The sequence below is a fragment of the Rhineura floridana genome, chromosome 4 (assembly GCF_030035675.1).
Source record: "Rhineura floridana isolate rRhiFlo1 chromosome 4, rRhiFlo1.hap2, whole genome shotgun sequence".
Classification (NCBI taxonomy): domain Eukaryota; kingdom Metazoa; phylum Chordata; class Lepidosauria; order Squamata; family Rhineuridae; genus Rhineura; species Rhineura floridana.
Genome location: NC_084483.1, coordinates 208,759,470 through 208,786,665, shown reverse-complemented (window position 1 = coordinate 208,786,665; position 27,196 = coordinate 208,759,470). Strand labels below are relative to the sequence as shown.

General features: G+C 45.3%; 1 protein-coding gene across 1 annotated transcript in view; it reads right to left on the bottom strand.

Annotated features, from left to right (window-relative positions):
- SCARA5 (scavenger receptor class A member 5) overlaps positions 1–27,196 on the bottom strand; it is a 123,967-nt gene that overhangs the window by 17,558 nt on the left and 79,213 nt on the right. The window contains 2 exon segments of the mRNA XM_061626142.1: positions 9,924–10,022; positions 17,611–17,691. Of these exon segments, the coding sequence (XP_061482126.1) occupies positions 9,924–10,022; positions 17,611–17,691 (180 nt within the window).

Below are 27,196 nucleotides of genomic sequence, written 5' to 3'. Positions count from 1 at the left end.
CTGCAAAAAAAAGTAAATGGTGTTTTAGGCTGCATTAACAAAAGTATAGTTTCCAAATCACATGAAGTATTAGTTCCCCTCTATTCAGCACTGGTTAGGCCTCATCTTGAATACTGCATCCAGTTCCGGTCTCCGCACTTCAAGAAGGATGCAGACAAATTGGAACAGGTTCAAAGAAGGGCAACAAGGATGATCAGGGGACTGGAAACAAAGCCCTATGAGGAGAGACTGAAAGAACTGGGCATGTTTAGCCTGGAGAAGAGAAGACTAAGGGGAGATATGATAGCACTCTTCAAGTACATGAAAGGTTGCCACACAGAGGATGGACGGGATCACTCCTCGATCATTCCAGAGTGCAGGACACAGAATAATGGGCTCAAGTGACAGGAAGCCAGATTTCGACTGAACAGCAGGAAAAACTCTCTAACAGAGCCATACGACAATAGAAACAGTTACCTAGGGAGGTGCTGGGCTCTCCAACACTGGAGGCATTCAAGAGACAGTTGGAAGCCACATATCCAGGACGCTTTAAGTTGGATTCCTGCAGTGAGCAGAGGGTTGGACTTGATGGCCTTATAGGCCCCTTCCAACTCTACAATTCTAAGATTCTATTAATTGTGCAAAGTAGTTCTCTAGTCTGCCATGGTGGAGGGGAGACAGAGTGAGACTCCCCTTTCATGCACTGGTGGTTATAGGGTTGTGGACATGTTCTGTGTGCATCAATCCACTCACTACTGGGAATGGAGGAGAAACTTGATTCAGTTTGCATTTGAAGTCAAATTTATCAAATTTGCACTTTCTAAAACAATATGAGAGCGAAAACACAGCTATCCTTCGAAATTTGCACTTCACTGAAATTTGCAGTGCAGTTCTACAACCAATGTTTATAAAAATGCATCTATTAGGGGAAAGTGTGCATAAAACACATACATATAACATTAAAATAACATTATAAAGTGCATTATATTAGGGGAAATTGATTTGCAAAAATGCATATAAGGGAAAATTACATACAAAAATCTGTATCTTAGAAGAAGTTTGCATGGAAGTCTAAGAAATGGTCATGAGGACTTTTTTTAAAAAAAAAAAATTTCACAAACTGATGTGGAAATGTGGAGAAAATGAATTTAGAATTGGAAAAACCAAACTTAATCAAACTGAGGGAAACCAAAATTGACAGTTTCATCCATCCCTATTATTGTCAAGTGATGCAATATCTTGAGAGTGATATACTTGGATGTGTGACTCTCAGACCTAACATCACCTCTGTGCAAATGCTGCTTTCGCTGACCCCATTAAGATGTCATGCTGCCTCTTTCAATGGAATCTATTAACCCAAAGAAACATTCTTGTTCGTAACCATTGACATTTATTTATTTATTATTTGATTTATATCCCGCCCTTCCTCCCAGCAGGAGCCCAGGGCAAACAAAAGTGCTAAAGACACACCAAAACATAATAAAAACAGACCTTAAAATACACCAAAACAATTCTTAATTTTTTTAAAAAAAAATCTTTAAAAATATCTTTTAAAAAGGGTTAAAAACATATTGTTTTTTAAAAAATATATATTAAAAAGCAATTCCAAAACAGATGCAGACTGGGATAGGTGTCAACTTAAATGGCTTGTTGAAAGAGGGAAGTCTTTAAAAGGCACCAAAAAGATAACAGAGATGGCGCCTGCCTAATATTTAAGGGAAGGGAATTCCACAGGGTAGGTGCCACATCACTAAAGGTCCGTTTCCTCTGTTGTGTGGAATGGACCTCCCGATAAGTTGGTATCTGCAGGAGGCCCTCACCTGCAAAGTGCAGTGATCGACTGGGTATATAAGGGATAGAATGGTTTTTCAGGTATCCTGGGCCCAAGCTGTATAGGGCTTTGTACACCAAAACTAGAACCTTGAACTTTGCCTGGTAGTTTAGTGGGACAGGAAACAATTCAGGTCTGGGAACTGTCTATGAGATCTTCCCATAGATAGTTGAATAAGGAAAAATATTTCTCCTCAGATCGGTCCATTTTAGACCAGCCTAATGAGGGGATTCCCTTTACAACAACCCTGTGAGGTAGGTAGGTTACTGGCTAAAGGTCAACCAGCAAGCTGTGTGGCTGACCAGGAATTTGAACTTTGATTATTTTGCCTTGCTGTGATATGGGAAGCGTCACACTGCACTGGCTCTCAGGACACAGAGCAAAATTTAAAATGGGAGGTAATGACCTCCTGAAGAAACAGTACGCAGTGACGAAGGATGGAAAGATCCGTCCACTGTGGTCCTCTCATCTCTCGCTTTTCCACTCCTAAATTCAGTTCTCCACATTTCTGCAGCAGTTTGCAATTAAAAAAAAAAAAAAATCCTCATGAAAACTCTTCGGCATTTTAGTGTGAATGTCTCCTACTAAACACATTTTGGAATGCAGTTTTGACTAATGCTCATATTTTTGCAAGTAATTTCTGTTGCTATAATGAATTTTCTACACACTGGGTGGAGAATTACATCATAAAATTCAGAGAAATGTGAATTTTGAAGGATGGCTGTTTTTCGGGTTTTGTATTGCTCCAGAAAGTGCAAATTTCATAGATTCGGCTTTAAATGCAAACTAAATCAAATTTCTCCCCCATGCCTAGTAGTGAGTGGATGGATGCACACAAAACGTGCACACAACTCTATGACCACCTAACATTTTTTTATTTTGTATTAGATACCATTTGGATCCTAGAGTCTTCCGTTCAAACATTGCCCCTTAGTTCATACATTAGCCGGAACAAATGCATGACATGGCATGCCTCCCCTCCACTGTGAGCATGAATGTAACAAGCTGGGGTCTCTGTGCAAATGCTCAACACAGATGATCAGACACTGACTGGAGGATAAACACATGCCATGTGGGTCCTCCCCCAATTATGTATGAGCCTTGCATCCCCAGATTCATTCAGAAGTGGGTTTGAGCTGGGGTGGGTGGTTCCCAAGTTGATCCAGAGTGGGTCAGTCTGATGCCCCCCCAGACTGAAACCACAGGGCAGATGGGGGGGTCTGTACACAGCCCTACTGATTAGAGGTATGCCTGTTGCCTGCTCAGTTGGTTTGTTGGGTTAGGGTGTGTTTTGCCTTTGTTGTTGTTGTTGCTTTGTTTATTTGGCTGTGTTGCCTGTGTTTGGGGGCCTTTTTCTGAACATCATTGCTGAGCTTCCTGTTGTGAAATGGGTACTTTGTGGCATGTAAGAAACTACAACACATGAGCTCTAACACTGAGCCATGGCCCCCAAATGGTGTCCACAACATTTTCTCAGCTTTGCAAAGTTTCCCCCAGGTCCCGAAAGCTTGGAGACCTCTTCTCTAGGAGCACAATCTGCCTCCGAGGGCATGGAAGGACAGAAATCCATCACAGACAGTGAGCACGGCACAGAAACTTGAGAAGTAAATTTGGTCACATTTGAATAAATAAATAAATAAACCCAGGAAATGAAAAATAAGCATTTGACCCAAAGCATTTGACCCAAAATTTGAGATCAACATCTAAGACAGCATCTAGGACAAACATCTAGGGCAAAATTTGAGATAAACATCGAGGGAAGACTGGAACAATTTGGAGCCCCCCAGATGTTTTGGAGTACAACACCCATCATCACCAGCCAGAACAGCTGTATGGTGCTGGGGCTGATGGGAGTTATAGTCTGAAACATCTGGAGGGCACCAGATTGAGGAAGGCTGATCTAGGCTATGATCTCCTTTCCCAAGCCCCCCCCCCCCGCCTGTTCAACATCTCCTCCTTCAGCCTGGGAAATGCGCTGTGGGCCAAGGCATTTGGACTCTCTTGTTACTATTAAAGTTTATCTTGGCCTCTTGGCGCTGCCCGTCTCTGTTTGCCTTGGCACCACAGTCGGCAGCCTGCAGGGTCCTTTCATTTCCAGAAAGTTTTATCTCTTCTTCCATCCCCTGAAGACAGATTAGACTGGGATCAGACAGAATATGACCCTTTCTAACAATTCACAAGGATGTGCATCTTTCAAAGCGATGGCTGTTTTCAGTCACTGCTCACTGGGCAAAACACTTTGCAGTCAATATCTAGTTCACACTCACAGGATGTGAGCGAATTTACTAATGTCTCCATTTTACAGGCAAGGGAACTGAAGCAGAGATAACAAATCCCCCCAAATTATCCAGGCTTAAGTTGGAAGTTTGGGCATGTCTACATTCCCCCCGCCAGGCGTCACTTGAGAACAATGCTAAGGGTCTGCATCAGCAAATTGGGGTGATTTGGGTCATGTTTTCACATTCTTGCCCAATTCTTCTTTCCTAACAACAATTAAAATCATAGCTCTCTCTTCTTCATGGAGGGTTCTTTCAGGAAGGGATGCGGTCAGTGAGAAAAAACAGCGAGTTTTCCCATTTTCTTGTAATAAAGGTAAAATCACCTAGCCCCTGAGCCTTCTTTGTCTGAAATTTGGCAGGTTTCTTACCCAGGGGCACCTCCCGCAGGGCCCCCGTTTTCAAGCTGAATGCCCACATAAACCTAGGGGAGAAAGATCACAGTCCCTTCCCTGGTTTTATGTGGGCATTCAGCCTGAAACTTGGTTTCCCCACTCTAAAATAGTGAAGTCTGCCCTTCTGGGGGAACTGCTACCCCTAACATTCTGAAATTGGGCAGGCTTTGTCCCTAGAGAAGAGGCAACCGTGCCTGCGATCTGCATCCAATTTGGGCAGAAATTAAAAAAAAATTAGAGACTTAATCCATTCTGGAGAGACTTCTTTGCTTGAAAATGTTGATGTTTTAAAGTGTTTTTGGTGCTTTTTGCTGCCCTGGGCTCCTGCTGGGAGGAAGGGCAGGATACAAATAATAAATAAATAAATTAATTAAAATTACAGCTGTTTTTAGATTCCCCATTAGTCAATGAAGGTGAAACATTTTGGATTTAGCAGATCAGATGTGGACCAGAATATTTATTTATTTATTTATTTATTTATTTATATCATCTGATTTATATCCCGCCCAGGGTGGCAAACAAAAGCACTAAAAACTTTAAAACATCATAAAAACAAAACTTAAAACACATTAAAACAAAACATCCTTAAAAAAAATTCTTAAAAAAAGCTTTCAAAACATAGTCTAAGATTAAAAACATTTTTAAAAAGGTTTAAGAACATATTAAAAAGCAATTCCAACACAGAAGGAGACTGGGATAAGGTCTCAACTTAAAAGGCTTGTTGAAAGAGGAAGGTCTTCAACAGGCACCGAAAAGATAGCAGAGATGGCGCCTGCCTAATATTTAAGGGTAGGGAATTCCACAGGGTAGGTGCTGCCACACTAAAGGTCCATTTCCTATGTTGTGCAGAACGGACCTCCTGATAAGATGGTATCTGCAGGAGGCCCTCACCTGCAGAGTGCAGTGATCGGCTGGGTATATAAGGGGTGAGACGGTCTTTGAGGTATCCTGCTCCCGAGCTGTGTAGGGCTTTGCACGCCAAGACTAGAACCTTGAACTTGGCCCGGTAGCAAATGGGCAGAATAATAAATTTCATTGGAAAAGTACAGAGCAGATCCAAAAAAAGATTGGTCTGCTTCCGGGTGCTATGGATGCAAGGTAAATATGTACTAACAGCTACTAATCATGACGGCTGTACACGGCCTCTGAGGGCAAAAGTCACACTGCGATTCAGAGCAACAGTGGGAGAGAGTTATTGCTCTCATGTCCTCCTTTGGGTCTACCCATCTGAGCATCTGGCTGGCACCTGCGGGGAATAGTCTGGTGGATTAGATCAGGGGTGGAGATCTGGATCTGGCTGGTGGGGAAATCCTTACCTCGTCTATACCCAGCGGGCCAAATTTGACAGGTGGGTGGGGCTGCCTACCTGCCAATCACCTGACATCCCAGTGGCATCAGGTGATGTGCCTACATGCCACTTTAAATGCCAATGATCAGCTGATTGTTGGAACTACAAAGCCCACTTCAGGGCTCTTTGCAAGCCCATTGCTTCAAAAGCCAAATATGCAGTGCTTCGGAAGCCCTGCCAATCAGCTGATCATCAGGACCTCAAAAGCACCATGCACTGGTGTTTGAAATGCCAATGCTCAGCTGATTGGTGGTGCTTTGCAAGCCCCTTTTGGCCTAGCCCAGCTGCCCTTTTACATGCCCATACCTGGATTCAGGTGATTGACAGGTGGGTGTGGCTTGGCCGAAATAATTTGGCCAAATGGACAGGCCCTCCAGGTCGAACTCAGCCTACATGTCGCAGACTCCCCACTCCTGGACGAGACAGACCTTGGTCTGATCTAGCAGGACTCTTCTTATGACTGGGGCATGCACTCTGTGTGCAGCTCCCCCAGGTGAAGGATGCTGTGTTTGGCCCCTTATAAATCCCCTCACCTCAAAGACTGTGTATCCATCTTTTTATTCAGCACCTGCAAGGCCAACTTCCCCCCCCCCCCTGCAAGCCAGTTTGCCTCCTTGGCTTCGCCTTCCAAGAGGTTTTTGCCGATAAGAAATTGTATTCCGTGGATATGGATGTTGTTATTAAAGATGTGGTTTGAATTGGCACGTAACACATACATATACACACGCATAATAAATGCATTCAGCTGTTCCGTACACTTAATGGCTCTGGTGGGAGCCTATCAGGAACTATCATGTCACTGGCTTACAGTCTGGGAGAGCGTCAAACCAGACGGTCCACCTTTTCTCCAGGCAGAGGGAGGGTGGTAGGAGGTGCCACCTTCCTCTCTTAAAAACACCCCCCTCCTCAAAACTTTTTGTGCCCCCTTCCTCTTCCCTTATGAGAGCCAGTGTCGTGTAGTGGTTATGGTGCTGGACTATGACCTGAGAGACCAGGGTTTGAATCCCCACACAGCCATGAAGCTCACTGGGTGACCTTGGGCCAGTCACTGCCTCTCAGCCTCAGAGGGAGGCAATGGTAAACCCCCTCTGAATACTGCTTACCATGAAATCCCTATTCGTAGGGTCGCCATAAGTCGGAATCGACTTGAAGTCAGCCCATTTCCTTTCCATTTTTCCTCTTCCCTTCATCCCCAAACAGATCAGCCTATATCTGGAAAGCATCACCTTGCAAATGCTGCGGACACCATCACCTGAGTGGCCAAAGCTCAAAGGATGATGACCATCAGCCTAATGCCGTAATTGAATTACAGGGGAAGGGTATCTTATCTCTTATCCTTTTATCCCTCTTATCTTTTATGAGAGCTGACTTAGCTACTCTTTTTAAAAAGACTATGTGGGAATAATTTGACTAAAATTTGGAGGTGTCCAGTGTGGCTTGTAGATTATTGGCCTCTACTCCCCCTCCCACCATTTAGAGAGAGCTTATAAGCGTCCTAAAAATATCTGGTTGACTGCTGCTGCTGGTAACAGAACTGACAGTGGTAGTCTCACTGGATGGACCCATTTGCTCACATCCAGCAAAATATTATTAAGGTTTTTATTGGGATCGGGCCATCACAGACCCACTGAAACCAGGATATATGCAACAGCTCAATTTAAAATAGTTTTGTGGATTGCTGCCAGCCGCACACAAGCCCTCAGGCTCAGAAAACATGTGCACTTAATTGACCGCATGGTTGAAAGGGAACTGCTGGGCTGGGAGTGAAAGAAAATGTGACCTGACCTTGCTTTGTGGAACTGGTCACCTATCAAATTGTTGGTTGGCAGAGGGCCATGGACAGGGAGGGGGGAGGAGGAGGAATGGAGGGGGAGGGCGTAGAACCATAACAACACCACTTTGGCTGCTTAAATGCCAGAAAAAGAACTTTGATTGGCAGCCAAGAAGCTGAAGAAGTGATGCTCATTGCCCATGCCACACTGCCTTTGCCTCCACTTGATCCAGAGGCCCTTGGATGTGCCACCCAGAATGGGAAAACTTTTGCTAGCAGGTTAGAGCAAGATGGGGTCCCATTTGCAGGAAGGAGAGAATGCTGGGAACCAATGAACAACTGGAACCCTCACCTGGAAACAGTGGAGGCTGGTCAGGCAAATGGGGCACTGCTCCATCAGCCAGTCTCAGTTTGCCCTCAGCCAGCCCCCACCTGCCTGCCTTCTTACACCCAATGTAGGGTGTGGCCTCCTTGGTCTCAGGGTAGGAATCAGCAGGGAGGAGGAAGATGGAGACACAGCTAGAATGAGTGGGCTCTCCTGCCGTTGGTTCCGGCTCTACCTTATGTTTGGGCTCCTTGCCTTCTGCCCCACCAGACACAGGTGGGCACAAGCCACCGTTGCGTGGAAATGTGGGCCCCACACCGTTTGCTTATTATTTGTTTATAGAATATATTGATCGCTTTTCCAACTAGGAAAGCAACTGGAGTGGAGGATGAGGAACCACCCAAAACAATATATGATGAAACTCTGAGGCTGTGAGCAGCACACTAGTCGCCTATAGCGAAGTGTTTCCATTGGCCACACCTGGAGGGGGAACGGGTTGATCTGCCAATCAGCTGCAAAATTTCTTTAAAGCGAATTTTAAAAAATGCACTCAAAGCTGCTTCCACCAGGTTTTATAGTAAAAAGAGGCAGGGTTTGACTAGCGTCCTGTGCCCCCCATTTTCAGGTGGAGACCCACTGGAACAGGCAGGACAGGGAGTGTCACTACCCTGAATGAAACAGAAGGCAAACAGCAATTTGTTTCAGTTTTAAAATAGCTGAGCAAATGGGGAGAAACTATTATCCTGTTATGCCACTTTTAGGATGAGGAGGGGCTCTTCATAACGGAGATGAAACAACCCTCCCACCCCTGTTCTTCTCTGCAGATGTGATGCTGAATGAATGACATCTGGATATTCTCTGTGTGTTCGTATTTGCCCAGTACTTCATAGTCAACATCAATATTTCACATTTACAGATCCCATAGTAGTGCTCAAAAGTTGACTGTTCCTGACATTTAGCATGCAGTCAGATGTAATAATGGACTCCTTCTGGGAGGAAGGGCGGGATATAAATGTAATAAATAAAGTAATGAATAATAATAAATAATGTTTACTCAGTTCACTCAGCTACTAAAAAATAAAGGTGTATTTCAAATATCGAATTCTGATTCTGGAAGTCAAATGTCAGATTTGGCAGCCAAATTTCAGCCTCAAAATCCAAACACCAAACTTTGAAATTTCAATCACTTTTGAACATTTGCAGGATGTCGCTCCAGCTCTGCATCACGCCATGGACGTTGGACTAAAGATAGTCGGAGGGTGGCAATCAAAGGGGAGATGTGTTGACAGTTTCCAAATATTTAAAATGATCTCAGAAAGCAAACAAACGTCTCCCCTCTCACCACAGAGGGTAGGAGAACTGGTTTCAAGGTGAGGGTAAATGTGGAGCCTTAACACAGGTTTCATGAAAGTTCAGACTTAAACGCAGAGCGGATCCCACTGCCCTGTTGACATGGAGCCACCCGCCACCACTGTTTTATACTGAAGTTTGTTGTCAAAGTACTAATATTTCTACAGCAGGGTGGCCAATGTGGTGCCCATGGGCACAATGGTGCCCTTGAGGTTTTCCCCTGGCATCCATGAAGTCTCCGAGTCCCCCCCGCCTGCCCATTTAGTCATGAGGTGGTAAAGATGGCTACCTTATTCTCCCTTGAAAAGTGCATTGAGCTGAAGGAGGAAATTAGAAGAGTGACACTCTTTCCCACTTCCTTTTTCAGCTCTATGGGCTTTTCAAGGCTCAGATGGATTCTACTGGCCTTTTACCCAGATCCTTTGGAAAAGTGAAGTGTGTGCATCTGCACTTTCTCTATGCTTTTTTTGGGGGGGTGATTCAGGGGGTGACGATGGTGTGGTGCCCATAGACTCACTCAAAAATCTAAATGTGCCCACAGGCCTAAGAAGATTGGCTAGCAGTGCTCCAATGATTCCTCAGAATGAGGGTAAGGTAGAAATTCAGACACATTTCCATATATTTTTTTAAAAACAGAGCAAATAATACCTGGGATTCCATGGGGCCCAGGCATACCTCGTGGGCCAATGTCTCCTTGGTCCCCTTTTGGCCCATGTGGTCCCATAGGTCCTCTTTCCCCGGGAAATCCTAGATGCAGAAGAAAAAGAAAACATGAGAGCCAAGACTTTGTGGTATCTTTCATAGATTGCACGCTGCAACTGCAACGAAGACCAATAAATTGCAGCATGTGCATGCCAACTGGGTCTCCTACTTTTCTCCACCCACCAAATTGTGCTGAGGTTATAAAGCAGTGATGCTTTATCTGCGCCTTGTTCCTTGCTGCCACTCCTCTCATGGATGGGTTCCTCATTGCTCATCTGCTGTGCCCACTGGCCTGCGTGTGTTGTTGGTTAACGCCTGATCAGTACATAGTAAGACCACTCTCATCCATGACTTGATTGTGGATGAAGGTGCCGATTTGGTGCGTATTACCGAGACCTGGGTGGGTGACCTTGGAGGAGTTGATCTGACCCAGCTTTGCCCACCTGGATACTCGCTGCAGCACCAGCACAGGCTGCAGGGACGGGGGGGGAGGAGTTGCTGTGGTCTACAGAACTTCCATCGCTGTCACCAGGAAACCACTCTGTCTTGGAGCTGGCTGTGAGGGCCTGTACCTGGTGTCGGGCCGAGGAGACAGTAAGCTAGAGTTACTGCTGGTGTATCATCCACCCTGCTGCCTGACAACTTCTCTGACTGAGCTGGCAGAGGCCGTCACGGCTGTGGTGTTGGAGGAGCCCAGAACGATAGTGCTGGGTGATTTCAGTGTCCATGCTGAGGCTGCCTCTAGTGTTCTGGCTCAGGACTTCATGGCCTCCATGACGATCATGGGGCTGTCTCAAGTTGTCACTGGCCCAACACATAGGGCAGGGCATATCCTCGACTTGGTTTTTACTCAAGATGGAGGAAGGGGTGGTCTGGAGATGGGGGGGTGGATGTCACCCCATTGTCATGGTCAGATCACTTCCTGGTGAAGTTTAGACTTGTGGCTCCGATCCTTCCTTGCAGGGGTGGTGGACAGATTAAGATGGTCCGCCCCCCAGTGCCTAATGGAATCCACAGGATTCCTGAATGTCCTGGGTGAGTTCCCAGTAGATAGAGCAGGTGACCCAGTTGAAGCCCTTGTCACACTGTGGAACAGTGAGGCGCATCAGGCTCTTGACACAGTTGCCCCCGAGCGCCCTCTCCGGCATTGTGGAGCCTGGCTTGCACCTTGGTACACCAGTGAGCTAAGGGCAATGAAACAGGCTGGACGACGGCTAGAGCGTTTAAAACCCAGCCAGGAATCTGGATAGTTCAGAGTCTTCTTTCTAACATTACAAGGTCACATGATTTGGTGCCCAGAGGTATTATCAATGTCAACATCCTCTAAACTGTGGGGGATGACAATTGCTTGGAGAACCTCTGATCCCATGGATATAAATGAGGCTAAAGCTATTCAACTCTTAATCTCTGGAGCCTGGGAACGATCCTTCTTTAGGACAGATTGATTCTGACAGGAGCAAGATTTGTTGAGGGAACAGCTAAATGTTTCTTTCCTCAACAGGCAGTTAAGAGGAACTGAAATAAATTTTTGCAGGATCTGAATCTCATTGGGATTCCTCCTTGCTTTCACTGCTCTTGTAACACCAAACCTTGATTTGGTTTTACCAAGTGGTTTTTTGGGGAGAAGATGGTGGATTTGTTTGTTTATTTACTCATTTTAACAAAATGTATATACTGCTTGAATGTAAAGACCTCTAAGCGATTTCCAAAAAACGTTAAAATCATCAATGAAATAGTTAAAACCAAGTAATAAAAACATTTTTAAACATTTATAACAACAACAAACTAAAAAGATTAAAACAGATCACCATCTATGTGTCTGGACAGGCTTGCCTAAACAAAAAAGCTTTAAGCAGGCACCAAAAGGAATACTGCGAAAGTGCCTGCCTGATGTCAATAGGCAGGGAGTTCCAAAGAGTAGGTGCTGCAACACTAAAAGAGCGATTTCTTACAAGTGCGGAATAAGTATTATGTGGCACCTGTGACAGTGCCTGTTCCATAGAGCAAAGAGCTCAAGTGGGCACATATGGGGTAAGGCGGTCCCACAAGTAGAATCATAGAATAGTAGAGTTGGAAGCGGCCTATAAGGCCATCAAGTCCAACCCCCTGCTCAATGGAGGAATCCAAATCAAAGCATCTCGGACAGATGGCTGTCCAGCTGCCTCTTGAATGCCTCCAGTGTCGGAGAGCCCACTACCTCTCTAGGTCATTGGTTCCATTGTCGTATAGCTCTAACAGTCAGGAGTTTTTCCTGATGTCCAGTCGAAATCTGGCTTCCTGCAACTTGAGCCTGTTATTTCATGTCCTGCACTCTGAGATGATCAAGAAAAGATCACTAAAGAGAGGATCAATCATCTCTGGTCCATCTCATTTCTGCACATCTTCTCCTTAAGTCTATTTTGTTCCTGTTTGTATTTGTAATTTTTAAAAACAGCAACACTGCACTTAAAAATACACAACTGTGTTATGAGGTGACCTGAGGACTCCCTCTAAATTTTTCCATTCCTTTTTCTTTTCTAACAGTTAGGAAGTTTTTCCTGATATCCAGTTGAAATCTGGCTTCCTGCAACTTGAGCCCCTTATTCCGTGTCCTGCACTCTGGGACGATCGAGAAGAGATCCCGGCCCTCCTCTGTGTGACAACCTTGAAGAGTGCTATATAACCTGGTCATAACCTGGTTCTAAGCTGTTAAGGGCTTTATACAACCAAAGTAACACCTTGAACTTGGCCCAGTAACAAATTGGCAACCTGTGCAGATCTCTGAGCAGAGCTGTTATATGCTGACAGGGTCTGGCTGCAGCATTCTGCACTAACTGCAGTTTCCAGGTCAAGTGCAAGGGAAGCCCCACGTAGAGTGCATTGCAGTAATCCAGTCTTGAAGTCATCAATGCCTGAACTACTGCAGCCAAGCTCTCCCGGTCCAGAAATGTTCATAGTTGTCTCATCAGGTGCAGCTGATAAAAGCTCAGAAGCAGGGAAGATCCTGGCAGAGTGAAGTATGAATGGGAGAGACATTTGATTCAAGTTGCATATATATTGGCGAACCTAATTCACACTTGCTGAAACAATAAGTGAACCAAAACACAGCCATCCTGTCATTCTCTGGATTTTGTCACCTACAGCCAAGTAACGTTGAAATAACTGCATATACTAAACTGCACATAAAGATGCATATATTAGTAAAAATAGCAGCCAATGTGCATTATATGAGGGAAGATTGCTTTGCAAAAATGTGTGGTAAGCTGCATACAATGATGTTTCTATTAGGAGAAATACACACTAACATCTGCTTAATTTTAACGAGGACTTGCTTTTTTAAAAAAAAAATGGCCAAATGATGTGGAAATGTGGAGAACTGAACTTGTAAATATACAATGCATGTAGACTTCTGCTTTAGACCACAGACAGAGTGCATTTCCACAAATACTGAGGAAACTTAACCAGCCCTAGTTCATCTGGCGTACACACAGCCCCCAGTTCAGAGAGGGCCACTATTATTCAGCTGCCTTTGAGTCTCAGTAACTCAATCGTCCCAGAGTGCAGGACACAGAATAACGGGCTCAAGTTGCAGGAAGCCAGATTTCGACTGGACATCAGGAAAAACGTCCTAACTGTTAGAGCCATATGAGAATGGAACCAATTCCCTAGAGAGGTGGTGGGCTCTCCGACACTGGAGGCATTCAGGAGACAGCTGGACAGCCATCTGTCAGGAATGCTTTGATTTGGATTCCTGCATTGAGCAGGGGGTTGGACTTGATGGCCTTATAGGCCCCTTCCAACTCTACTATTCTATCATTCTATGATTCGATGAAGGCCCTAGCCTTACAGCTTGACCCTCACTCTGAGCAACTGGTCTCCAGTCTGAGGATTCGGCTGAAACTCTTGCCTGCCTCCTCCCTCCCCTGGCTGCGTTGGGCCTTCGGACCTGCCAGCTTTCACCCACAGACATCCTTCTTGCCCACTTTGACTGACAGTCAGCTTCTCTTTTGCAGGTCCTGCAACCTGAGAGCCTGAAAGAAACATACCGAGGGGTGAGCTAGCTCTTCCCGTTCCAGTACACGTATTTCAGGCTGTCCCTGGACAATTTTGAGGTTTTCTCCTTGTGGCAGAGCCTTTCTGGACTCAAATGCCTCAAATTGCTTCAGCAGCAGCTGTGTTGGGATCAGCCTTGGTGCAATTTGCCTCTGCGCCTCAGAGACGCCAATGAACTACTTCTTGCCTAGGACAGAAAGAAAATCCAGTGGAGTTTGTGCCAATGGAAGACATAGAGTGCTGCCATTTTGACTCCATCACAGTTGCCTGGTAGCCGTGTTGCCTCATGTTGCAGCCCATTGCCACCTATATTGTGCTCGTGGGCCATATCAAAACCAAGGCTCCAAGTCCCTCTTCAAAAAAAAAGATCGGGTATAAAACATAACAGGCTCCACCACCCCAGTCTAAAAGACAAATAAGCAATACTACCAGGATGAAGTGGAATAGCCATCTTAGAAGCATCTTAGAAGGAAGCACTAAAAATGTAACATTTATGGTGCAGTAGATGTTGGTTGTCCTACACACCTTCTCCGCCTTCTTTTTTAGCAGCCCCTTATGCAAAAAGTAAGATTCCCCCTTTATTTAAGTTCAAATGAAATAAATAAAGAATGCATGTAGACTTCTGGGAGATCCTGGGATTCCATTGGTTTTGTATGTTCCATTTAAATGAAATAATTAAAAATAAACCACAAACAAACAAATGCTAAAAGTGGTCCTAAATATGATAAGCTCTAGACCAAAAAGTCAGCAAAACCAAAAACCCACCCAGGGATAATGAAACCAATTGAATTAAGTCAAACCCAGGCTCTGCGCTGCTCACCCGGGGGCAGGAAATACATTTGACAAGAGAAAGCCAAATGGTCTTCAAGGGCAGCCCAAAATGGAACACACTGCAGGAGTCTAAGTGGGAGGCAACAAAAGCGTAAGGAGGCCAAATCCTGATCCGAGAGGATTTGATCCAGCCTGGCACACAGGATGAGGAATACCCATAGAGAAATGCAGCACGGGCTTTGCAAGTTTAGACCTCACACAGAGAATGGTGCAAGACACTTCAATCCATCATTCAGCCAGACAATGTGAAGCTCTGATGGTTATTTCACTTATCAATCTGTGATGGAAAAACCAAACTGCACGGTGAGGGCATAAACCCAGCAATCAACCTACAGCAATCCATGCTCTTCTGTTACGTACACACACACACACACTGGCAACAGAGTGCTGCCCACCAGAGCAAATCAAATCCAGGCGATCTTTCCCATAACTGAGCCGGCTGGGGCAGAAATCTCAGGCAATTACAGGTGGTTGATGATGGCACTTGGCCCTTCAGCCTCCAGCTTTTAGAGCATACATGACATAAGCTTTCACTTAGCTAGAAAATCGTGTTTTCCTTCAGGGCTTTATAATTAAATTTCCCTTTGCAAACAACAGTTTAAAGGGGGGGGGACGTTTCCTGAAACCTTTTGCGATTCACTCACAACCCACAAAACAGAGATGAAGCTGCAGCAAATTCTCCCCTTTTTTCCAAGTGCTAAGCTCCTCTTCCCGAGATGGAGCACCCCAAGACATAGCTGCTATCCCACCCCCCAAGACAGACTGGCATTCTTGGTGCTAAGGCTAACCCTTTGCTTCCTGCCTCAAAGCCATTTGGTTCGTGGTTAGCGATTCAGTGCCAGTGTAAACTTAAGACCTTCCGCAAGCGAGCATTTTGAAAGGCAGCACGCAGTAACAGGAATGCAGGCTTGTTTGATTAAATGAAACCATGAAAGGGGAATTGGCATGAGTGGATTTGCTTTGAATGCTTGCATTCCAACAGGCAGTCGCCGCATGTAACTATTGGAGGTTCCTGGGATTAGAACTGAGAGCCCGGGGCTCTAGGCTCACCTGTCCTCTGTGGGAAGCCACCAAGGCAACTTCCTAGGCTGGGGTAGCCAGCATCAGCCCCAGCCAGCATGGTCAGGAGTCAGGGATGGTGGGAGCTATAGTCCAGCAGCACCACATGATGAGCTACTGTGGGGCAACCTTTTCTGCCCAAGGGCTGCATTCCCTACTGGGCAGTCTTCCAAGGGCCAGTGCTTAGCTGGCCCAGAGACAAAAGTGAGTAGCGCCAGCCAACAGATGTGAATTTCACCTCAGCACCGCAGGAGGCTACTTCCTCCACACACTCACACGCCTGTCTTTATCTTCCCTCCAGGAAAGCAAGAGGAAATCAGAAGGCAGGGACTTCTTGAGTTCACCGTTTTGGTCTGAGCTGTGGATAATCTCCTGTCAAAAGGGCCGATGGCGGGGAGGGGGAGGTATGACATGAAAGTCACTCAAATCACAAACCAAGCCACACAAAATGTGGTAAATTGTGTAAAACATAAGGAAAACATTGTGGAACCATTCAGGATCTTTCACAAATGCTGGTGGGTTTTTTTGTGATAGAAGAGAAAGCGGTTTGATTACTGCAGTATTCCAGAGTAGCAATGGAAGGATGACGGCATCATATGGAAGCATCCAGAAAAAATCCGGCAGAAAAATCCCTGCAGCTACAGTGCTACAAATGGTACGTCCATAATAGGGATGGAAAGATCTCTTGATTAACGTTCTCTCCGTTACTCATTTTACCAATCTTAAATTCAGTTCTCCACATTTCTGCAGCAATTTGCCTTTTTTAAAAAAAAATACACCCATGAAAATTCTCCAGCATTTTAATGTGAATTCCTCCCAATAAACACGTTTTGTAAGTGGTTTTGACTAATGCACAGTTTTTGCAAGCAATGTCTTGTCGTACAATGCATTTTTGTATGTTTTTTTCACTCATATATTCATTTTCATGCACGCTTTCCCCTAACATATGAATTTCTGTAAACATTGTTTGGTTGGCAAGATGCATTGCAAAATTTGAGCAAGAGCAAATTTCGAAGGATGGCTGAGTTTCAGTTCTCATGTTGTTTCGGAAAGTGTGGATTTGATAAATACAGCTTGAAATGTGAACTGAACTGAATTTTTCATCCATCCCTAGTCTGTAAGGGCCCACGCTGTCTGCTAATGTGGAGGCAATAGAGCTGTCCCTTGTGGCTGTCTCCAGAGAGAACAAACCCCATCAAACCCCAAAAGACTCAACCCAGAATGCCACCCCACTGAACACAAGAAAGTGCTTAGACCAGCTCAGACGATTTGGCCATGTAGTCCAGGATTATCTGCTCCAGCCTTTGCCAACTTGCTATCCTCCAGATGTTTTGGACTAAAACTTCCATCAACCCCCGGCCAGCATGACTAATGGTCAGGGATGAATGGAGTTGAGGTCAAACTTCTGGAGGGCAGTGGCTGGCAAAGGGTGACCTGATGCAATATTATCAGCAGCCCTCCAGAATCCCAGGCAGAATCACCTTTCCCATCAGCTTCTCCTTGAGATCTTTCGAACAGAAAAATGCCAGCCAGAGATGGGCCTTGACCCCTTCAGCACGCACAGCCACTGAACTGTGGCCTCCCTCCCCAAGCATAGCTCAAGCAGACGCAGGCTGGCAGAAACCTGCAGTGGGCTGAGCCTTGTCGTGGCTTCCCACTCCTCCATCACATCAACCCAGTGTGAGCACTGATGGCTCATGTGATGTGTTACCTTGTAGCCCGGGTAAGCCAGGAGGGCCAGGCTCGCCTTCCATCCCTTCATTGCCTGGATCCCCCTTTGGTCCGGGTGGCCCTAAAATGTAAAATAAAGAAGTGGTTAGAGCCATAACTGTTAGAGCCATACGACAATGGAACCAGTTACCTAGAGAGGTAGTGGGCTCTCCAACACTGGAGGCATTCAAGAGGCAGCTGGACAGCTATCTGTGGGGAATGCTTTGATTTGGATTCCTGCATTGGGCAGAGGGTTGGACTTGATGGCCTTATAGGCCCCTTCCAACTCTATTATTCTATGGTTAGCATTGGCTTCATTTCATAGCCACCAAGATTTGACATAGATGGTATATATGCTTGTTTTTATAGGGGTGTTCACACATTACATTCCTTTTCATCTTTTTCAGGTGAGGCTGTCAATGTGCTGAACCGGTGCCTGGCTGTGACAATGGACTGGATGAGGGCTAATAAACTTAGGCTCAATCCAGACAAGACTGAGATGCTGCTAGTGGATGGTTCTTCTGACCGGATGGTGGATGTCCAACCTCTCCTGGATGGGGCTGCACTCCCCCTGAAGGAGCAGGTTCATAGTTTGGGGGTTCTCCTAGAACCAGCTCTGTCACTTGAGGCTCAGGTAGCCTCGGTGGCACGGAGTGCCTTCTACCAACTTCGGTTGGTGGCCCAACTACGTCCCTATCTGGACAAGGACAACCTGGCTTCAGTTGTCCATGCTCTGATAACCTCCAAGTTAGATTACTGCAATGCACTCTATGTGGGGCTGCCTTTGAAGACGGTTTGGAAACTGCAGCTTGTGCAAAATGCAGCAGCCAGATTTGTAACAGGGACCAGACGGTCCGAACATATAAAACCGATTCTGGCCCGCTTGCATTGGCTGCCTGTATGTTTCCGAGCTCGATTCAAGGTGCTGGTATTGACCTATAAAGCCTTACACGGCTTGGGACCACAATACCTGATGGAATGCCTCTCCCGATACGAACCCACCCGTACACTACGTTCAAGATCAAAGGCCCTCCTCTGGGTGCCTACTCCAAGGGAAGCTCGGAGGGTGGCAACAAGGGAGAGGGCCTTCTCAGTGGTGGCCCCCAAATTATGGAATGATCTCCCTGACGAGGCGCGTCTGGCACCAACACTGTTATCTTTTCGGCGCCAGGTCAAGACTTTCCTCTTCTCCCAGGCATTTTAGTATGTGTTCTATATGGTTTTAAATTTTTAAATTGTGTTTTAAATTGTTTTTAAAAGATGTGTTTTAAATTGTATTTGTTTTTAGTTGCTGTAAACTGCTCAGAGAGATTCGGCTATGGGCAGGTATATAAGTACAATAAATAAATAATAAATTCCATGAATGAACATGTGCACCTGTGTAAGCAACAGTTGAGCTATACAAATCAGCAAGTGTACACCCTTTCACACCAACACTTGAACAAAGGCAGACTGGGCCAGCTTCTACCTGTATTAAATGTTGTGTGTGAAGAAGTCTTACGTCAACTGCATTTGGGGTCTTTAGAAAGGGAATGAAAGGCATGAAAGGCACGTGTGTCTTGAGCAGGGATGTGCTACAATTCTGCCCAGTTCAGATTTGGCACTGAATTAATTCGTTTATTCCCCATCACTGAGGATCGGATTTTAATGTAGCGGATTTCTGTGGCTTTTTTTTGAAAACAGACTTTAAAAAAATATCTGCCTCTAAAACATCAATTGTAAGAATGATAATTTGACATTTCCTTCAAAATATTAATATTGATTTTTTCCAAGAGAACGCATCAGTAAAAGCAGCAGCTAGTGGATAGAAAACAAACTCACATCGATGCCAGCCTGTTAGGTCAACAGAATGCTTTCAAAGTGGCACTACCCAATGGATCCCATCCCTCGTCCTGAGTACCCCCTCCCCTCAGCAATCAGGCTCAAGCACCTCACCTCCTGTAGAATGAGCTCTGTGCTTCAAGGGTGCCACCCTAGGGTGCAGTACCACCCTGCCTGAGCACTCTAGTCAGCTGACTCCCTAGGGCCAATCACTGTGCATCGGAACCTGCAAAGCCCTGACCAAACACAATTTATTTATTTATCTGCTTGACCAGAAGAAAAGCAGTTTATAAGAAACATTAGATAATCAAGAAAAACAGTTAAAAACAAGTAATTAAAACCTTTTTTTTAAAAAAACACAATTAAAACAGCAGTAAACTAAAAAGAGATTAAAGCACATTAACATCTATATGTCTGGATTGCCTCTTCAAGTACATGAAAGGTTGTCACACAGAGGAGGGCCGGGATCTCTTCTCGATCGTCCCAGAGTGCAGGACACGGAATAATGGGCTCAAGTTGCAGGAAGCCAGATTTCGGCTGAACATCAAGAAAAACTTCCTGTTAAGAGTGGTACGACAATGGGACCAATGACCTAGAGAGGTAGTGGGCTCTCCGACACTGGAGGCATTCAAGAGGCAGCTGGACAGCCATCTGTCAGGAATGCTTTGATTTGGATTCCTGCATTGAGCAGGGGGTTGGACCTGATGGCCTTACAGGCCCCTTACAACTCTACTAGTCTAAGAACATAAGAACATAAGAAGAGCCTGCTGGATCAGGCCAGTGGCCCATCTAGTCCAGCATCCTGTTCTCACAGTGGCCAACCAGGTGCCTGGGGGAAGCCCGCAAGCAGGACCCGAGTGCAAGAACACTCTCCCCTCCTGAGGCTTCCGGCAACTGGTTTTCAGAAGCATGCTATGGTTCTATAAACAGAAATGTTTCTAATCAGTCTGTCTGGGCCACTTGTCTCCAGTGAGATGATGTTGCCGAAACTCCCAAGCCCTTGTTGCTGCCTTGGATCTTGACCACTGACTGCTTTTTGGCTAGGTCCCTGCTTCTAGCCCACTTGGACTGGCAGGCAGACAGCTGCCACCAGGTCTAGGAACAGAACTAGACTGGAGCCTGATCCTTGAAAAGGCCAGGCAGGGATTGAGCAATGCCACCAATGGATACTCCATGCAGACCGGTCCTCCAAAGACCAGGGATGGAAAGATCTGTCTGTTTTGCTTCTCTGTTTCCCATTTTTTCCAGTCGTAATGGACATTTCTGCAGCAATTTGTGATTTCTTTTTTTAAATCCTCAAGAAAATTCTTCAGCATTTTAGTGTGATTTTTTTTCTAATACACATTTTTTAGGGAGTTTTGATTAACGTACACATTTAGGCGAGTCAATTCTCATCACATGATGCATTTGTGCGTGGTAGTTTCACTCATATATTCATTTTATGCACACTTTCCCCTAATATATGCATCGTTTGTAAACATCGGTTGGTTGGCAAATTGCACTGCAAAATCTGATTAAGGGCAAATTGAAAAGAATGGCTGTGTTTCGGTTCTCATGTTGTTTTGGTAAGTGCAAATTTGATAAATTTGGGTTGAAATGGCTGTGCTCTGCCACCCTAGTCAGAGGCAGCATGCTTCTGAAAACCAGTTGCCGGAAGCCTCAGGAGGGGAGAGTGTTCTTGCACTCGGGTCCTGCTTGCGGGCTTCCCCCAGGCACCTGGTTGGCCACTGTGAGAACAGGATGCTGGACTAGATGGGCCACTGGCCTGATCCAGCAGGCTCTTCTTATGTTCTTATGTTCTTAATGTGACCTGAGTGGAAATTCTTGCCCATCCCTGCTGAAGACTTCAATGTGAATTTCACTTCAGCGTAGAATAGATAAGTTTAATATTATCACATAATGTGTACACACGTGAGAGCACACTCTTGTTTTCAGAAATATCCAGTTCTAAGAACTTTGTTGTTATATACCTTCAAGTCAATTTCAATTTATGGCGACCCTGTGAATCAGCGACCTCCAAGAGCATCTGTCGTGAAGCACCCTGTGCAGATCTTGTAAGTTCAGGTCTGTGGCTTCCTATATGGAATCAATCCGTCTCTTATTTGGCCTTCCTCTTTTTCTACTCCCTTCTGTTTTCCCCAGCATTATTGTCTTTTCTAGTGAAGCATGTCTTCTCATGATGTGTCCAAAGTACGATAACCTCAGTTTCATCATTTTAGCTTCTAGTGACAGTTCCGGTTTAATTTGTTCTCACACCCAATTATTGGTCTTTTTCACAGTCCATGGAATGTGCAAGCTCTCCTTCAACATCACATTTCAAGTGTGTTAACTTTTCTCTTATCCACTTTTTTCACTGTCCAGTTTTCACATCCATACATAGAGATTGGGAAGAGATAAAAATCATAGATACTCCTGTTCCATCTGGGCTAGCCGAAGAGGGACTTCAGCTTGGTAAGTGCCAATTCTGTTTGTACCAAACAGCCAGATGAGTCAATTCACACGGGTGTGGATCATCCCTTCATAGGTGTATCAAGGGATGACTGCATTGTGAATGAGGCATTGAACCCCACAGAGAGACCTCCCATCTCCTCAGACACAGCAGCACACCGTACACATCTGGCTGCTAAGCTGACCCTGAGGTAGGTAAGGCTGAGAAAATGACTTACACGAGGGTGACCAGTCCCTCTGCTGCACCATATTAGCCCTGTCCACATGACAGCGGTGGCGGTTAGGAGTGGGACACCTGCCACTACAGCCCCTCTCCCCTACCCTTCACACATTCGTCGTGTGCCCAATAAGGATGGGATCCATTGACCGGTGCCGGTTCAAAAACATTCCGTCGACCTAACAGGCTGGCATTGATTTGAGTCCATTCTGTATTCACTAGCTGCTGCGTTTACTGATCTGTTTTGTTCCCTCACAAAAACATTGATATTAATATTGATATTTTTAAAGGAAGTATTGATACATTATTCTTACAATCCACGTTTTAGAGGTGGATTTTTAAAAAGTTGGTTTTCAAAAATAGCTGTGGAATAAGGAAATTAATGGAAATTTTGGTACCAAATATGAATTGGGCGGAATCCTAGCATTTCCCTAGTGCCCAGTTAGTCATGTGAACAAGTCTAAATGGCACAAAATAATGGCACAGAACTGAGAGGAAGGGGAGGAAAAGAACTAATGTTCACTATATTATTATAGTGGAACCAATTCCCTAGAGAGGTGGTGGGCTCTCCGACACTGGAGACATTCAAGAGGCATCTGTCGGGAATGCTGTGATTTGGATTCCTGCATTGAGCAGGGGGTTGGACTTGATGGCCTTATGGGCCCCTTCCAACTCTACTATTCTATGAGTCTATGAAACTATGATTATTTATTGCATCCCACTTTTCCTCCAAGGAACTCCACGTGTACATGGTTCTTCCCCCACCTTTTATCTTCACAACAACCCTAAGAGGTTAGGGTGAGAGGCTGTGACTGGCCCAAAGTCACTCAGCAAGCTTCATGGCTGAGTTGGGATTTGAACCCGCACCTTCCAAGTCCTCAATCCAACACCCTCACCTCCTTCATGCACATTTGCCAAGTCTCCTGTATGATATTTGGGGGGGGATTTAATGGATGAGGGGCTGGCACAGAGACGCTGGCAAAAGTCAACACAACTTTGTGGCATCAGCACCACTGCCAGGGGCACAGCCTCCACCCTCCCTGCTTAACGAGAGTCAGATGGTGCACTCCTCCCCACGTGCCCATATTGTGTGAGGCCATGTGGAACTTTTTGGAGCCGCCACTCTGGGAGGAACCTGGGGCTCAGCCAGGCTGGAGCCAGCACCATTTCACAGAACAATTGGGATTTCTCTCTCACTTGGCGTTTCCCTCGCCCTGGGGGATGGCAGGATCTGGGAAACGGGGAGGGTGTTCGAAACACTGGCATGAGCGAGTGACTTTTCAGTCAACCTCAAAGCAGGGTAGGAAAGGTATTTTCTGTTTATGGCAGCTGGGTTGATCCATTAGGGAGAAAAATCCAAAGAGCAGAATAAAACCTTTATTGGATCTAAGGATAGGCAAATCCATCAGGTTTTCTTTCTCTAACTTTCTCCGTTTTCCAGTCTTCTGTTTTTGCCATATCAGCCAACAAGTCCTCATGAAAATTCATCAGCATTTTAGTCCATGTTTCTCCTAATAAATACATTTTTATACACACTTTTGCCTAATATACACGTTTGCAGTTAATCATTCCTAATATAAATCATTTTTACATGTTATTTTCACTAATGTAGGCACTGTTGGGTGCACTTTCCTGTAATACATACCTGTTTCTACACATTTCTTGGCGAGTGCAAATTTCAAAAGACAGCTGTATTTTGGTTTGCACGTTGTTTTCAGGAAATGTGAATTATGTAGGTTTGCATTAAAATGTGGCCTGAACTGAGTCCCTCCCCCCATTTCTAATTGGGACCAGCTGACCTGCATGAAGGACTGAGCAAAAACTGCCAGTTTGTGGTAATCTATTTATAGTATGTGACAATCTTGAGACAGCATTTCAGGATGTTTTCTGTAGACCACAAGAATATAAAGAATAGTTCTATAGATGGATCAGGCCAATGGCCCATCAAGACCAGCATCCTGTTTTCGCAGTGGCCATAGAATCATAGAACAGTAGAGTTGGAAGGGGCCTGTAAGGCCATCAAGACCAACCCCTGCTCAATGCAGGAATCCAAATCAAAGCATTCCCGACAGATGGCTGTCCAGCTGCCTCTTGAAGGCCTCCAGTGTCGGAGAGCCCACTATCTCTCTAGGTCATTGGTTCCATTGTCGTATGGCTCTAACAGTGAGGAGGTTTTTCCTGATGTCCAGTCGAAATCTGGCTTCCTGCAACTTCAGCCCATTATTCCATGTCCTGCACTCTGGGATGATCGAGAAGAGATCCCAGCCTTCCTCTGTGTGACAACCTTTCACGTACTTGAAGAGTGCGATCATATCTCCCCTCAGTCTTCTCTTCTCCAGGCTAAACATGCCCAGTTCTTTCAGTCTCTCCTCATAGGGCTTTGTTTCCAGTCCTCTGATCATCCTTGTTGCCCTCCTCTGAACCCGTTCCAGTTTGTCTGCATCCTTCTTGAAGTGCAGAGACCAGAACTGGATGAAGTATTCAAGATGAGGCCTAACCAGTGCTGAATACAGGGGAACAAGTACTTCATGCAATTTGGAAACTATATTTCTGTTAATGCAGCCTAATATAGCATTTGCCTTTTTTGCAGCCACATCACAGTTGGCTCATATTCAGCTTGTGATCAACATGTCGTACTGCTGAGCCAAGTATCCCCCATCTTATAACTGTGCATTTGATTTCTTTTTCCTAAGTGCAGAACTTTGCATTTATCCGTGTTGAATTTCATTCTGTTGTTTTCAGCTCAATTCTCCAGCCTATCAATGTCCCTTTGAATTTTGTTTCTGTGTTCCACGGTATTAGCTATGCCCCCCAACTTTGTATCATCTGCAAATTTGATAAGCATGCTTTGTACCTCCTCATCCAAGTCGTTAATAAAAATATTAAAGAGCACTGGGCCCAGGACCGAGCCCTGTGGTACCCCACTAGTTACTTCCACCCAATTTGAGAAGGAATCATTGATAAGCACTCTTTGAGTACGATTCTGGAGCCAACTGTGGATCCATCTGATAGTTGTTTCATCCAGCCCACATTTAACTAGCTTGCTAATCAGAATATCATGGGGCACTTTGTCAAAAGCTTTGCTGAAGTCCAGATATATTATGTCCACAGCATTCCCACAGTCTACAAGGGAGGTTACCCAATCAAAAAATGAGATGAGATTAGTTTGGCAGGATTTGTTCTTCATAAATCCATGTTGGCTCCTAGTAATCACTGCATTGCTTTCAAGGTGCTTACAGATTGACTGCATGCCTTAGTTACATCCCGTTTAGACTACTGTAACGCGCTCTACGTGGGGCTGCCTTTGAAGACTGTTCGGAAACTTAAACTGGCACAAAGAGCTGCAGCCAGAGGATTAACAGGGGCTGGTCACAGGGACCCTTGTTACAACAGCTCCACTGGCTGCCAGTTTGTTTCCGGTCACAATTCAAAGTGCTGGTTTTGTCCTTTAAAGCCCTATACGGCCCAGGTCCAGGCTATTTGTCAGACTGTATCTCCCTATACGAGCCTCCCCGGCCCTGAGATCTTCAGGAGAGGCCCTTCTCTCAGTCCCAACACCCTCACAAGTGCGATTGGTGGGGACGCGAGATAGGGCCTTCTCGGTGGCTGCTCCTAGGTTCTGGAACTCCCTTCCTAGGGAGGCATGAATGGCCCCCTCCTTGCCATCCTTCCGTCGGCAAGTAAAGACTTTTTTATTCCGACAGGTTTTTGGGATAGAAGGTGTTTAGGATTGAGCTTTACAAGGCTTGTTTTATTGTTTTATATTATTATCTGTATTATTTTAAATTGGTTTTAGATTTTTAAGTGCCTTTTACGGTTTTAAGGTTGTGCATACTTTAACTGTATTTTAATTGTATGTTTTTCTATGTTTTTAACTACATGTAGTTCTATCTGTAAGCTGCTCTGAGTTCCAGGCTGGAAAAAGGGCGGGGTAAAAATAAAGTTTCAATTCAATTCAATTCATAATCTGCTCCAGAATTTTTCCAGGGATTGATGTTAGGCTGACTGGTCTGTAGTTCCCTGGTTCCTCCTTCTTGTCTTTTTTGAAGATAGGGACAACATGAGCCCTCCTCCAGTCCTCCGGCACTTCACCAGTCCTCCATGATTTCGCAAAGATAATAGACAGGAGTTCTGAGAGTTCTTCAGCCAGTTCCTTCAAAACTCTAGGATGCAGTTCATCGGGCCCTAGAGATTTGGACTCGTTCAAAGTGATTAGGTATTCCTTGACCATTTGTCTATCAGTCTCAAGCTCCAATCCTGCCCCTTCCACTTCGTGTTTCCTAGGAGGGTCATAGGCCCTTTTTTGGGAGAAGACTGAGCCAAAGTAGGAACTGAGCACTTCTGCCTTTTCTTTGTCATCTGTTATCATTTTGCCATCCTCATTAAGTAGCTGTGCCACCATTTCTTTTCTCTGTCTTTTACTATGCATGTACCTAAAGAAAGCTTTTTTGTTGCTTTTTAGCATCCCTAGCTAGCCTGAGCTCATTCTCAGCTTTAGCCTTCCTGACGCCATCCCTGCAATTCCGTGATAATTCCCATAATGAGCTTCTGGTTGTGCACTGGGAGAAAAGCATGCTGGGTAGAAGAGCAGCTGGCCTGATCCAGTAAGGCTCTTCTTAGGTTTTTATGTTCTTATGGCTATATGGAAATGTCACAGAAGCTGATCAGAGTGAGGGCAATAATGTCCTTTTGAAAAGAAAAAAAGTTTCCTGACGGTGCCACGTAGCCAGTCAGATTTGGCTGCATGATGATGTCACAGTGCCATATCAGGATGGGGCATTCCTTCCTGCCCTCACTCTGAATGTGCGAATGGTTTCACCCAATTTCACAGCCCCCACTCAGAACAATTTCCAGGAGAAGTCATTCCCGTGGTTCCTGACACTGAGCAAAGAGACACATTCTCCACGAGCTAGAGGGAGCCCCAGCTGATGAAGCGTCAAGGCGAGTTAAGCAGCAGAGCGAGTTCGGCAGCAGGGCGAGGAGGCCAGGGCCCCCCACTCTGCCCGTCTGTTCCCTGACCTCAACTAAACCGCAGTCTCCAACCCATTGATGTAATAAACCTTAAACAAAACTATGCAGGTAAGAAGCCAGCAGGGGTGTG